This window comes from Crocodylus siamensis, unplaced genomic scaffold, assembly GCF_052110815.1.
Source record: "Crocodylus siamensis isolate JL-2025a unplaced genomic scaffold, ASM5211081v1 HiC_scaffold_101, whole genome shotgun sequence".
NCBI classification, from domain to species: domain Eukaryota; kingdom Metazoa; phylum Chordata; order Crocodylia; family Crocodylidae; genus Crocodylus; species Crocodylus siamensis.
The window spans coordinates 1-15,678 of NW_028324511.1; the positions used below are offsets into that span (position 1 = coordinate 1).

The 15,678-nt window shown below is 42.1% G+C and overlaps 1 protein-coding gene across 1 annotated transcript; it reads left to right on the plus strand.

The window, feature by feature from the left end:
• Nucleotides 1–73: 73 nt before the first annotated feature.
• AMDHD1 (amidohydrolase domain containing 1) lies at nucleotides 74–15,466 on the plus strand. The gene is given in 9 exon segments (XM_090030281.1): nucleotides 74–195; nucleotides 1,355–1,402; nucleotides 2,888–3,165; nucleotides 6,562–6,722; nucleotides 6,725–6,786; nucleotides 7,559–7,683; nucleotides 9,967–10,060; nucleotides 11,613–11,780; nucleotides 15,434–15,466. Coding segments are annotated over 8 exon segments (960 nt in total). The 5' UTR covers nucleotides 74–195; nucleotides 1,355–1,363.
• The last annotated feature ends 212 nt before the right edge of the window (nucleotides 15,467–15,678 follow it).

Sequence of the window (15,678 nt, forward strand, 5' to 3'; positions counted from 1 at the left end):
ATGACCCCACTTCTCTCCATGTACAACTTGGTTGAGTTTGATGTATAAACAAACTAATGCTTTTTTGTTGTTTGTTTGCTGCTCACAGAGATGGCTGCATAAAAGCTGTAGGTCCTGTTGATGCTATTCGCAGGCAGTTTTCAGAAACGTCATTTGAAAAAATAATTGACTGTTCTGGGAAATGCGTATTGCCAGGTTGGTGTATTTTCTTCATGTCAGTGATGCAGAAGAGATTGGCTGACTATGTATTCAGATAAAGCACAGGCACCTCAATTTCCTAAACTCTCATTTATTAGGCCTGGTTTTATTTTCGTCAGTGATATTTTAACTTTGCAAAGTAGCCACTTACAAAACACCAGAAAAGTCCTTTTTTATCTAGTATGGTAAGGCCCAGATTGTCACTGTACCTGGAAGCCCTCTGTGAGGATTGGCATGTATTTTTTTTTCTGCTGCCAGGAGCAGTCCAAGGGTGGACTTGCGACTCTGACGACTGCACTGCCATTCTGGGCGTCACTCTGAGGGGGAAAGTATTCTGCTGCTACTCCATCCCAATACCAACCAATGACCTCCTGCTCTACACTGGTTCAAATCAACTTGTTGGCAAGTTAGGAGTAGCAAATCAAAGCAGTTCTGGTTCCCTACCATTTTCCATCCTTGCTCTGTCCATCCATGACATCTTCTTACCCCACTTTGCCCTCAGACTGGTGGTTGTGGGTCAAAGTCCATGGCACTTGGGATCCTGAAACAGTAAGGCATTTTTGAAAATGTCATTAGACATAAAGTAAATCTGGGCAAGCACATTATCTTTACAAATCAGGCTGATCATTTGAGCATTATAGGTAGGTAACAATATTCTTCAGCACGGATTCCAGCATGCCATGGGACTTATTTCACAGTCTTTACTCGTGGATGATTCCCATTTGAAGTCAACTGAATACTGCCAGATTAATGACAATGTATGCAGGTTATACTTTTAAAAGGGTGCCTATTGAAATCAAGTCATCCGTTTCAAAATGCGTTAAGAATGCATTCAAGTACTACTCCTATTAGTTCTCTGAGAGTTTCCCTGTTTTTTAAAAACACGTCTCTATTTCTCATTTTGTTTTGCAAACGACCCATGGGAGACTGACTGATCTCCTGTGTCAGAGAACCAGGGAATCTCTATACAAGCTGCCACCAACTTCACTAAAAATAACTCGGAAAAAGGCAAAAATATTTACCCTTCTTGTAATCTTGGATCTTGTGCATAGATTTTTTTTTTTTGGTGTGGGGGGGAGGGGAATTGATGCCATGTCTTTAATTTGCTCACGTGTGCATGTTTTTAAATTTTTTCTGTTGTGTGTTTTTTTTTAAGGTTTAGTAGATGTGGGCTGGGGACAGGGTCCATGAGTTTGCAATGAAGGTAATTTCCTATATTTACAGGGTTTTTCTTTCTGTTCCTATGGTTTGCTATCACACCAAACTGTCTGCTTTCTCTAAAGCCCTGTTTTTCATCTGCAAAAGATAATCATTCATATCATATATAATAAGGAATGGGAGAATAATAGATGGCTTTGGAGAAAGAGAGGGGACTGGAGCAAAAGAAAAGAGAGATGGGAAAAACAAAGAGAAATTAAAAAGGAAAGGGGAATCCAGCGAAATAAGAGACGTGGCATTGGGACATTTTGTTTGTTTTGTTTTAAATCAGTATGTGGTTTCAAAGGTTGGGAGTGAGCTTATTAGTTGTTATTAAGCACTTCCAGGGAGGGACCATCCCATACCCTGTTTGTAAAGCACCTAGCACAGTTGTTGTGCCAGTCTCTGTTGGCTTGTCAGGAACTACAGTAACAAACAAAATTAATTATAATATGGTTTTCATATGTGAGAGGAGAGATGCTAGTTAACTGATTCTGAGAAGCAGAGAGATGGGGCTAACTTAATTCTGGCATCTCAACCTGGCAAAAGGGCTCCTACTGACATTATGGTAAAGCTGGCCCTATTGAAAGGATAATACAGTCATATTCAGGTGCTGAATTCAACTTCTAGTCAAGACGATGTCAAAAATAAAACAGAAAACAACCAATAGTAATAACTGTTCATGGCAAGGCAAAATCCAGTTCATTCTCACTTGCTGCTTCTTCCCCGGTAGCCATTTTTAAACTAGTCTGGTTATAGGAAGAGGTTAATTTGACTTGTGCCTTCAAATCCATGTTAAAACAAGGAGATACAGTCTTCTAAAAGACATTCCTTCCTACAGTTCTTCCGCCTCTGAGGACATTTCTGTCTAACCTAGGCATAAGGCAAGACTCAGACACACTGCTGTTCTCCTGCCAGGGACGCTCATGGTCTAGTTTACTAGCTGCTGGCTCATAGTGAAGGAGACAGTGAAATCCCATTGGATTCAGACAGCAGGGAGGATTGTTTTCAGAGCTGATAGGCTTCTCTCTTGCAGCCTGACACCACAGTTGGTCTTTCCGGGGCCAGATGCAGGACCGAGGAAACTCTGAGTACTTCCCAAATGTTCATCATTGTTGCAGTTACAGTGGGGCAGAATGGCCATACCTGTGGCCTATGCCAGAACACTCCTTACTCCAGAGGCGGGTAATGGTACTTAGACCTATGTCTGGCAGACAGCCTCCGGCTTTGGTATTTCTTCGCATTTGTTTAACTGGCCCAAAGGTACTACAGCATGGGAAGAACTAGCCAATTACCTTTAACTTCCTTTTTTCCCATCAGCACAGACTGGATCCAGGCTGAGTTATTGCCTCCATGAGAGAGTTTCCCACATTTTAATTCCATCTCATACCTGGTTACCCATATCCACTGCAGAACAGGCCAACAGTTCCTCAGAATCCCTTGGAAAAAAATAAAAATACAAATCCACATTTAATTGATAATTTTGCTTTAGCTGGCAGGTGCTTCCTACATGGCTATTCACCAGGCTGGGGGAGGAATACATTTTACTGTGGAACACACCCAGAAAACCTCAGAAGAAGAGCTGTTCAATACCTTCAAACACCGACTGTTACGTATGATCAGAGCGGGAACCACTTTGGTTGAGTGTAAGAGTGGATATGGATTAAACCTAGAAACAGAACTTAAAATGCTCAGAGTGATTGAACGGGCTAAACGGTCACTGGACATCAGCATCTCCTCAACATACTGTAGAGCTCATTCTGTGCCTAAGAGATTTTTTGTTGTTGTTCTTTTCAACACTATTGCTTTCATGTTGTTTCATAAAATATGAAACTAGGTCTTCAGCAGATGAACTGCAAAGAGATGGCATATTTTCCAGATATTAAGGAGAGGAGCCAGGTGTCAGGTAAAGAAAGCTGTAATAGAGTTTAGTTGGTATTGTGGCAGCCAAGTGTACCTGAAACAGCAGCATTCAACATCAAGTAATGCTTTCCAAAATTTAAAGTAGCGGAGATTGCATTGGTGCATCAGTGCCAACTATGAAAAATATCAGATCATTGGGATTTATGCAGCAATTGAATGGATTCAGCAACAGGCATGCAGTTATCCTGAGTAGTTACTGATTCCCCCCATAGGAGACCCTGAAAACATCCTTCGTCTTCAGAAAAGAAACATACAAGGTAGAAGAATACATTAAGACAATAAATATTGTGTGCAGCAGCCCCCTTCAGTGACACAGATCCTGGGGGTCAGCTACATAACAGCACTTTTGATTGTTTCATAGACTTTCATAGACATTAGGGCTGGAAGGGACCTCGGGAGATCATCGAGTCCAGCCCCCTGCCCAAAGGGCAGGAAGTCAGCTGGGGCCATAGGATCCCAGCAAGATAAGCATCCAATTTACTCTTGAAGGTGTTCAATGTAGGCGCTTGAACCACCTCCGCTGGCAGAGTGTTCCAGACCTTGGGGGCTCGGACAGTAAAGAAATTCTTCCTTATGTCCAGCCTGAAACGGTCTTGCAGGAGTTTGTGACCGTTCGACCTCGTCATGCCATGGGGTGCTCTGGTGTCTGTTGTCATTTGATATTATTTATTTCTCCCCAATTTAAGATTTTCTTTTAGTGTAAAATGTCCTTTGTTAATTAGTGCATATATCCAAAAGGAATATTGTACCAACTTTAATAACTGGAAGAAGGTTAAACATAAAAACTACTACAAACTGACTGAAAAACATTTTATGATAGTGTTTGGGTGATGCTGTAGCCATGATGGTATGGGAATTATGCAAGATGCAAGGATTTACTGGACCAGCTGCATGATTGGGATAGAGATAGAAGCTTTCAGGTTTGAAGAGAAAAGCCAGCACAATGACAGTACAAAACAGTTGGAGGAGGGGGAATTTACAGGGGAGAAAGTACCTCTGGTGTACATGCAACAATGTGTTCGCTACCGTTGTGAATTTCAGTCCGGGATATCTATTTGCTCCGTGCAAACTGGATTCCCTGCCACCTAATAGCCAGGTATTATAATAGTGTCTACTTTGCACACTCCTTACTCCAGAAAGAAACCTGCCTGTGGAGCTAAATCTGGCATACATGACTGGAGTAAACCTGGTTGTGTGTACCCTTTGTCACTGCAGTCTTTGGTCTCATAAAGCTATATTCTGTTCTCTTTTCGGTTCATGTACCTGGGCCTAGATTAGAATTTGAACTCAAATTCTGCCCTTTTTGGGTCAAAGCCGTCAATGCCTGAAACCCCAACAATAAAGGGATTATTTGGTGGTCATTTCTGGTGACTCTGAAACAGGTGGCTTCCACATCCTCAAAGTACATTCAGTGTTAGAAATGATGGGAAAAAACCCCCGCACACATAGATTACATAAGCTTTGAAACTGTCACCATAAGAACTAAAATAAAAAAACCTCACTGTCTTTACTTAAATCTTTAGACTTGTAGATACATCTGTTGAAAAGGCATCCTTAGCTTTTGCTCCAGGAACTGCTTGACAAACAGGGCATTTTTATCACAAGTCTAATAATCTTAGTACATTTCAAAATCACTTCTATAGAAGTAAAACTATTCTGTAGTGCTAAGGACATTGATAAGTGCCTATTAGAACCTTCCTGAATTATTGCCATCCCATTCATGTGAAATCCGGCCAGTTTTTACATTTGTGTTCATTTTTCCATCTCAAATGATGCCTTCCTATGACAGAAAGATTCTTTCAACTAGCAACATTGCCAAGTGCCCAGAATTTACACCACGTTTTTAAATATTTGGTATTTTTCTTAAAGCCTCAGGTTCCAGGGTTGCGAGGAAAGAGGGGCTAAGATTCTGAAGTCCCTCACTTTAACTTGTTTCCGATCTTCTGGGATTGTAAAAATGAGCTGAAAATAAAGGAAACCCTAACAGTTCAATCCAGAAGTCAGGTAAAAAGACCAAATATTTATTTTTAATCCCCTGATTTTCAAATGCCACTGCAGGATTTTTAGAGGACGGGGAAGGGTCGGTACTGTTGGTCTGGATCCTTTTCTCTCCAGGCAAACATTTTTGAAAGCGATCTCCAGAGTGAAAATCTTGTTTTAGAATGATTACAATCTTCAGTATCTCACTTTGGAGGCCTTAACAGCAAACAGAAGGAAAAGAGTAGAAACAGACTCATCTCTCCTCCCTTTCAGCTCTAGAATGAATCTTCAGCTCCACCCCCTCCACAAGCTGTCAGGCCAAAAGAGGAAAAGACAGGGTGGAGAGTAGACATGGCAAAAGCCAAATCAGCCTCCAGGATTGTTTCAACAAGAAGGAAAGGCAGTTTGTCAGAATAAATGTGAGCGGAATTTTGCTGCGTGAATTTCCTGTCAATGAAAAACTCCAAACATCAGCCACATAAGGCACTCATATAATGCTGTTGCGCTGTTTCACAATGGCCTAATTAAAGACCAGATGCTACCTTCGATACTCAGTTTCAGGGCGTCACTATCATTTTTATATTTCAAAGGTGCAAAGTAAAACCCAAACTCTTATAAGGCAGTTCCGTCTTCAGGTGCCTAAGAGGTTGTGAAATTAGCAGCAGTCTATTGTTGGGAAGCTCTGAGTCAAAACCAGCAGTGAGTTTGAATGATATACTAAAAGAGAGAACTATATTTAAAGTCATTTTTCTGCTAAGGGGTATTGATAGGTGAAGTGTATGTAAGTTTTGAGTAAAAACCAAAATTAAGTATTCGGAAGTCGCTTCTAAGGATAAAATCTTAGCGGGTTAGAATGGAAAAATAGGAAAGTAGAAGAATATTGTACCTTTAAAGGTCACACATTTTGATTAGTATCTAAGGAAATCTGGTTAACGTATAATCTAGATAGCAAGCATACTTCCCCTTTAAAAAGATGTTGGGACTAATTCTTGTGCTTATATGACATCACAATATTTCCTGTTGCGTTTTTGTTTTTAAATGTAATAATAAACTATGCTTAACAATGGAAATAGAGTGTTATAGAGAAGATGGGAAATATCAACTCAGGTAAAAAAAATATATAAAATATAGCTACTCAGGCACTTACTAAAAGTATTTTGAATTCCTTAGATGTATGTCTTTTTCCAAGGGCATGATTTAAAAATACTGGAAAGTTCAAAGATATTATTCTTATGCCTTAGTGACATTTTCTTTTCCATTTAGAGGGAAAAATGTTACTGAAGCCACAGATGACATTATTAATAACCATCTCCCTAAACTGAAGGAACTTGACCTAAGTGGTGAAATCCATGTTAACAATATAGATGTGTTGTGTGAGAAGGGAGTCTTTGATCTAAATTCTACCAGAAGAATTCTTCAGGCTGGAAAGATATAGGGTTCCAGATTAACTTCCACGGTGATGAACTTCATCCAATGAAAGCTGCGGAGGTACTTCATTCTTCTTTACCACATTTACGTTTAAGCCACTTTTGCTTCTGTGTTCTTTTATAAAAGTATGATTCATAGTTTATGAAATAGATCACAAGAAGAATATCATCAATATGCAAAACTGATGAGTTAAAAACATAGAACTCTTGACCTTTATGAGTAAATTCTGTACTGGCTATTTAAACATTGACTTTGCTTATCTTCTGCAAGTGAGACAAAACAGAAAGATGGATATCCATGAACCCATTAATTACTGGTACAAAGCACAAGTTTTGGCCTGCAGTTTAAAAAAAAAAAATCTTAAATGTGTTGTTCCTTAAGACAGTACAGATTCTCTGGCTGGCAGTTGCAGAAAAACTGCAGCAAGTGTATACAGGGAGATGGACCCAAGTAGCAGTTTTGTCAAAGGGAGTCTGTATGACTCTGGACATTGCTGCTGCATACTCCATATTACAGTCTGGTCTGCCAAAGCTATTCTCGTATTTAAAAAAAAATCAAATTTAATCAAGCACAGAAGTCTGTATAGTACATTGCTCTTGGATTTCATAGTTTTTCTCATTTCCATTGCAAACAGTATCAGTTTCCACTAGGTTTCTTCTGTATTGTATGCACATTTTAAGTTTTGGGCACAATTTGTGTACAATAGCATTCTACATAATTGCCATAACACTCGATATGTCCAAGAACTTAGATAGGGACATTGCTTCAACAGTTCATTGGTATCCCTGACTGATTTTTCTATTAATCTTTTTTTTTTTGACGTGCTACTTAGCTTGGAGCTGAATTAGGAGCACAAGCTGTTAGCCACCTGGAAGAAATTAGTGGTGAAGGCATCGCTGCTATGGCAAAGGCTAAGTGTGCAGCTGTCCTTTTACCAACCACTGCCTACATGCTGAGGTAATACTTTAATGGAATGAAAAGTATAGTCACATCTGTAACAGCCGAAACATTTTGAGGCTTGAGAGTCTTATTCAAGAACTGGAATCATAGATCCTTGACTTTCTTAACTCAGTGATTCCATTAATACGTATCTGATAAATTAATTAAAACAAGATACCAACTGAAGATATTGGTTACAAACTGGTTAGTTTTCTTTAATTCAAATTATATCTGCAATATGCGTATTTGCTCACTTGTTTCTACAGTAGCATGATGTTAAGAAATGGACCATTTCTTTCTCTAGCCAGGTGAAAGATTGTAGGTCTCATTTCAGAAACTTTGATTCTAAGCAGGCAGCATTAGAAGTTTTCTCAAAAGCTCTAGTTGCATTTGACAGATATTTAAAATATGCAGATTACATAGATTTCACAGACATTAGGGCTGGAAGGGACCTCAGAAGATCATCCAGTCCAGCCCCCTGCCCCAGGGGCAGAAAGGCAGCTGGGGTCAAAGCATCCCAGCAAGATTAGCATCCAAACACTTCTGAAGGGAGTCCAGAGCATGTGTTTGCACCACCTCTGGAGGCAGTCTATTCCAGGCCTCAGGGGCTCAGACGGTAAAGAAGTTTTTCCTTATGTACAGCCTAAAATGGTCTTGGAGGAGTCTGTGACTATTTGACCTTGTCATTCTTGGGGTGTTCTGGTGAACAGGCACATCCAATAAGATGCAGATTCCCCTCAACTCCTTTTCACATTAATGATAATCAAGAAGTCAGCACTCTCCCAGGATGAGGCCACTGCAACTCCCAAGTGTGCAGCAGCAAGTGTACAGGAGTTGCCCCAAAGAATCCAGCCTGTGTTGTTGAATTATAGGACAGCAGTATCCCAGTTGGACCTTTTGTTAGTCTTTTTTCATTCCCTCAGATCAGTGTATCCAAGAAATATGAAGGTGGAACGGCGTGTGAAACATAGGAGCACCTTAAAAGAAACATTTCAAGTATAGTAATTATCATAGCATGATACAATTCAAAGAACAGGCATTGTCTTCTCACTGATTTACTGTGACATATTTCTGTACTTCATTATATTGGACTAAGATGCATCTTATTTGAATAAAGATATTATTAATTGTTCTTTTTAAGTTAATTTAAATGGACACCAAATGAATTTTAAAAGTAGTAAATAGTCATCTGAAAACCTTTAATTTTTTCTACATTGCTTTATTTCTAGGGGCAGCATCCAATTGCATTTCGATTTTGCTGCACAATGACTAAAACAGTTCTCAGTTCAAAGTAGCTGTCTTAACAAAGGCCACAATTCTGCAAACTCTTATGCAAGTGTTTAACTTTACTGTCCTAAGTAACTTCATTTATTTCTACAGAACTACCTGTGGCAATAACATTAAGCATTTGTGAGGTGTTTATAGGGTCCAGGCTCACATGAGCACACTCAAAGTGAAATTTCTAACTGCTGTCTCATTTGATATGGGGTCTCAAATATCATAAAGTGGAGAGAGGAATAAGTTAAACTTTTATTTGTTGCTGAGGGTCATCCCACAGGAGATCTCCCATTGACTGTGGGAGGTTTGTATAACTGCTGGTATAGAATTATGACTTTATGTAGCAGCTAACCTTTGAGCTACTCGAGTCACCTCTGCATTCAGCATCGTTCAGTGAGGAAAAAGGACAACACTTTTATTAACTACTATATCTGGCTTTTGGTCACTTGAACATACACTTACACAGTTTACCTACTTACCTTCCAGGATTTGCACAAAGTAGATGCACAAGTGAAGAGCTTTTATTAAAAAATCCTTTGATGTGTCCTAATTAAACGGAAGTATTAACACCTCATTGAGATGAATGGGGAAATAAACATTTTTGCATTTCAGAGTTGTTTTAGGTTGTCAGTTCAGGAAGAGAATTCTACAAACTGCTCATGTTTGGAAGGTTCTCTACAACCATAAAATTAAGAACTCTACATTTAAAAAAATGAAAACGGATTTTGCAAAATCTGCACTTGTCCTGGAAGATGAATAACCTTAACTACGGAGGCCTGAAGGGCAGGTGCTTGATAGCACTGTAATAAACTGGGTAAACAAATTACAGCTACTGCAAGAGCAGTGCGTAACATCATTAGGGTTTCGGGTATGGAGTAAAAAGCAAAGTTTGGTCTTTTCCCTTCAAAGCAGTTAGTGAAAGTGAATGCATATAGTATCGAAACTTAAGAAAGATTTTTATTCCATGGTAGTGGAAATTGTAATAGCTGAATGTCCTGTATCGACATGGATATTTTCTTCTAGACTGAGACAGCCTCAAGCTAGACAAATGCTACAAGAAGGAGTTATTGTTGCTCTTGGCAGTGATTTTAATCCTAATGCGTACTGCTTTTCTATGGTAAGATATTCTTTATGCATATTACTGCTAACAGTCTCCGACAGTCACAGCTCATGGATAGGCCTGTGCGAATAGGGAAGTATTCGATATGGGTTCAGATTCGGAGGACAGGGAGTCGATTCGGTGATTCGAATCACTGTCCCCATTCGATTCAGCCGAATCAGAATCAGAGATTCAGTGCAGATTCAGCACTGATTTGGAGATTCGGATTGGCCAGGGAGAAGCAGGCACAGCTGGGTGGCTACAGGTTCTTTTGTGGCTCGTCTGGCTGTGCCTGCCTCTCCCAGGTGGGGGGAGCTGCGGGAGAAGCCCCCATGGCTTCCCTGCCCAGCCCCATTCCCTGCCCAGCCCCAGCCTCCTGGCACAAAAAAAAAAAGCCCGGCACTCCCTAGCTGCAGCAGCAGGGATCAGGGCCTCTGAGCCCCACCTGCACAGCACAGGGCAGTGGGGATTGCCCCCCCACACACACCTGGCACCCATGCAGCAGCTGCCCCATGGTGTGGGTGCAGCATGGCTCAGCAGGCGCCATGCGCTGTCTGGGAGCTGGGGTGGCTCCACTTGTCAGCGAGAGCCTGGCACCACTTAGCCCCAGCAGCCCCAGCTCCCAGACAGCACGCAGCGCCCTGCTGAGCCATGCTGCACCCGCTCCATGTGGCAGCTGCTGCACAGGTGGTGGGGAAGGGCAATCCCCACTGCCCTGCGCTGCGGCGGGGGGCGCTCTGCCACAAGCTCTCAGAGGCCCTGATTGCTGCTGCCATAGCCAGTGAGTGTTTGGCTTTTTTTTTTTTTTTTTGAAGTGCTGGGAGGCTGGGGCTGGGCGGGGGATAGGGCTAGGCAGGGCAGCCATGGGGGCTTGTCCTGCAGCTCCCCCGACCCGGGGAGAGGCAGGCACAACCAGAGGAGCCATGGGAGAACCTGCAGCCGCCTGGCTGTGCCTACCTCTCCCTAGCCGATCCAAATCTTCCAAATCGATTCGGAGGCTTCAGATTCCATTCAGACCTTTTATTCGGTCTCCCAATTCAATTCAGATTTGGAGATTTGGCAGCCGGATCTCCTCCAAATCAAATAAGCGACTGAAGTTTCACACAGCCCTACTCATGGAATCACAGGAAAGTAGGGTGGGAAGAGACCTCATGAGATCATCTAGTCCAGCCCCCTGCTCAAGGTAGGATTGTCCCTGACTAAGCCATTCCAACCAAGCGTCCAACATGTTCTTACCTCTGGTGAGGTCTTGCTCGATTAGGAGCCTTCTTAATACACAACCTGAGAACTATATCCTCAGTTTAAAATAATTGCCCCAGCTCTGGCTCAAACTCAGAAACTATTCCCCAAAAATTCTTTGAAGACTGAGAGGTTCCTGATTTTCACATCTGAATTGGGAGGCCCAGACAGTTCTGTAGAAGGAAGAGACATCCAGCGTTTCCATTTCCTGTTTAAAAATGAGCTTGTGTCTTGCATCTTGCTATTTTTCTCACCCATCATGGGGAGCTTTGGGCATTATGGAAGAGGTAGCTGACTTCTTTTTTCCTGTTTTCCTCTCCCTTTTTATTAGCCCATGGTAATGCATTTGGCCTGTGTAAATATGAAAATGTCAGTGAATGAAGCATTAGCAGCTGCCACCATTAATGCAGCTTATGCTTTGGGACGATCCCATACACATGGCTCCATAGAGACTGGCAAACAAGGCGATTTTATTGTCATTAATTCATCAATACTGTGGGTAAGAAGCTTAATAAAGGGATAGAGTTTGGAATGGACAGTGCCACAAACTTGCAAGCTGTTCTTGTAAGCAGTTATCTTTGTATTGAAGAAGTTTTGAGAGCTCAGTTTGTATTCACAAATTTGTCACCTTGATATTTAAAATAAGCTCATCTATGAAATTTCCACACTTGAGAGACAAACATTCAAAAAACTATCTTTTATGTATTTGAGGCTTGATCAGAACTGAAATACCTACAGTAGTGAATACTGTCTTAACTTCATAACTTGTGTGATCATGGGTTGTTCATGAATATGATGATCTTTTAACTCAGGCTAACTTTGAGTGGTTTCAGGGTTTAGGATTCCTGTTGTGAGACTTCTTTGTCCTCCTCTATATATATTTTCTGTAGTTTCCGTGCTCATCTGCAGATATTTACTGAATACAATATTTGATCATGCCTTAATCTGAACCTTTGAAATATTGATACAGTATCTTTACTAGGGTGGTCTGGCCCTTGAGGAAGATGGACAGCCCTGGGGTAGGAACCCAGCAGTGGGTGAATAGTTGGAAGTTAAAACCCCCTGGGGAGAAAGAGCAAAGAGCTCAAGCTGGGAACAAAGAGTTTATGGCTAGGAAGCAGCCTGGGACTCAAAAGAGCTCACTATTAAGAAGGGGCCAGAGCTACAAGGGCCTTTCCTGCCCCCTTAAAAAAGGTTAAAGTTGTGCTTTAATCTTTTCTTTTTTTTTTTTTTGGGGGGGGGGGCAGGGAACAAGGACTATTGTTCATATTAAAAAGACCGGCTAAAGGGCTCCTAGGGGAGCAAAGCCAGCTTGTAAGGCAGTAGGGCTAGTTACCCCAATCCATTTGCACGATTTTTATCTAAAAATTCCTATTCACACATTCATGCCTATATATATAATTGTCTTAATTGCAGCACACAGTGTACAATGCACAGAGGAAAGAGCAATACAGCTCAAAAGTCAAAACTATTGTAAGTAACAGCATGTATTATTTTCCTAGTACTTAAAATTACTACGGCTCTTCTACAAATTAGCAGAATCATGAAATATGCTGGAGTAGGAAGACGTCTCAACCTTGTTAATAAAAACACAGGCATGAAAGTATGAACACCTAAAGAGGAAAGACAAGCCTTCAGAAATGCAGTATTACTTGTAAAGGCATATTCGGTCAGGAAAACCTTTCAGAGAACTAGACCCTTGGTATTAATGATGCCAATCTTATTTTGACTGTTAGGCAGATACTCAAAATTTACAATGCATACAATTAAAACATGATATGAACCTTGAGGTCTTCAAAATATGGCAGCCACTCCAGAAAGATGCTTATGTTTCTTGCTCCTAATTTTATTTAAGGTATAGTAATCAACTAGATCATTTCTGTAATATCTTAATGACATTCCTGTCACTAGACATTTTCACTGCAAGCAGATGTGGATGGGGACTTCACTTTTATAGACCTTGAAACAACATCTAACATGTGCTATCAGTTTTTCCTTAAACCAAACTTGGACAGCTTTCATTAATAACATTTATATAGGCAGTTAGCAAATTTGTCAGAGGATGAAAACAGACACTCTTAAAAATACAATTCTGCACTGAACAGTGACTGTCCCAAGGTTGCATTATAGCACTCTAATTTTCAGATTAAGTTAAAACTGTCCACCCCACAAATGAACTTGCAATCTGAGTGTCAAACTGCATTCTTTTCTTCTGAACTGTTATTGCTACCAATAATGTCTTAGGAGCCAAATTATGCCCTGTGTGATACTTGGATAACACTGGGCATATCTACATGCACTATAATGTGAATGATAAACCCAGTGCAGTTCACATTAGCATTTATTGTTCCCAGGTGCTGTGTTTACACATGCACCTGGAACTGCAGCACATTGAGATGGATTGGAGCAGCCGCAGCTGGCAGGGGGCCCCAGGGATCAGCCTGCCAAACCTGAGACTGCTCTGACCAGGCTCAGTGTGGTGGGAGGGGCTGGCTGGAGCCCAAGGGTGCTCCAATGCAGGGTTAGCTGGCAGGCAGTCCCTACACTGAAGCATCCTCGTGCCCCAGCCAGTGCCGCCAGCATCTATACATGCACTGCGGCACATTAAATGCTGCTGCAGCATAGTGCTTGTGTTTGCAAATATTAATCTACAGCAGCATTTAGGAGTTTACTGCAGCCTAATAGGGCTGCATGTGTAGACGATGAGACTTTACTGTGGAGCTAACTAGGCAACTCTGCAATAAACATCTGGTGTAGACACACCTACTATTATGTTAGGTAGAGCCGCAAGGATGATCTAAAAATATAAGGATGCTTAGGAATTTAATAAGATTCTTTCAAGGCTGTACAAACAGCCAACTTACTCCACAGAAATGTGTATATATACCTATACATATACATACACACACTAGCCAACTGCCCATCAGAAATGACAGGGGAAGGGAGCATGTGGGGACAGAGCCCCGTGCTCACCCCTGCTGTCCAGGTCCGCTCCCCCTTTACTTTCTGCTGCTTGGGGTCTGGGCCTAGGCCCGATGAGGGGAGGACTGGGCCCAAGAGTGGGGAGAACCTGGGCCGCCATGGCCTGGGCTGACCTGGTGGCAGCAAGGGTACGGGAGGAGTGGGCTCGGAGCTGACGGGGGTTGGGGAGGAAGGGGAGAAGTGGACCTGGGCCCAAGTGGGGCAGGAGGCCCAAGCGGGGCAGGAGGCCCAAGCCCAAGCCAGGGGAGAAACCTGCCCGCAGAAGCATTGTGCGGGGAGCAGCGGGCCCAGCCTGATAAGGCAGCGGCTATGGGAGAAGGGTAGCAAGTTTTCTCCCCACTTTGGGCCTGGACCTACTCCTGCCCCCTCCCCCTCTCCATCAGCTCCAAGCTCGCTGCTCCCTCCCCAACCACTGCTACCACCACTGTTGGGTCAGCCCAGGCCCACTGCTCCCCCTGCTGCGTTGGCCCACGTTCTTTCCCAGTTTGGGCTCGAGCCTCCTCCCCCCCTGCGTGGGGGCCCAGGCCCACTCCTCCACCACTGCAGCTCGCCCGCTATTATCCCTGTATTTGCCAGTTTAAAATTGGTTTGGGCATGTCTACGTGGGCTGCAGTTATTGTACAGTGCTGGCAAAATAGTCATACCCTTTACATCCTGATGTCTTGAATAGTGTATGGAAGCTTACTTACTTCCTGCAGATATCTGACGAACCATGGAATTTAAAATCTGTGTCCTCTAAAAACCATAGGTGGCCCAAGCCCCCTTTTCTTACAGGTCATCTCCCCTTTCTGTAGCATTCCCAAACCTTATGCTACCCACCCTCCTTCCACTTTTTCTAAACTGATCTTTTGCTTTCAATTTTCATTGTAACAGAAAATAAAGTGCCACATATACAGAGGCACATGAAAATTGACCCTGACCTTTGCTATACTTGTTTTAGGTGTATATCCTTTACAACGTGAATTAAATTTATCCCATTGTTAACGTCACAGCATTTCATACCATTACCAGTTCAGTTTTTCTGATGTTTGAAGGTCCTGCCATGAAATGCTGCCATTATAATAGAAATACTGCATTTACTCAAACATAAAATTACTTTGATTATAGGACAAGCCCCCCAATAATTAAATTCTACATTAGGAAAATTTTAAATTTATTATAATTTTACAGGTACAAAATCTAGTTATTGGAGGTTTGCCTTGAATTTGTCTCCATCCCACTGCTATGGCAGCAAAAATAAATTGGGGGGAGGGGGTATTTCAGGTGTCCCCTTTGCCCCCCTGGCTTCCCCCAACTTCTTTCCCCTCCAGCCTTTTCCTCTGTTTCTTGGTGTCAGACCCTGCTCTCCCTGAGCCCATAGAAGTGAGGAGCAAATCTGAAAACACTGGCCACATCTACATGAGACACTGACTGCT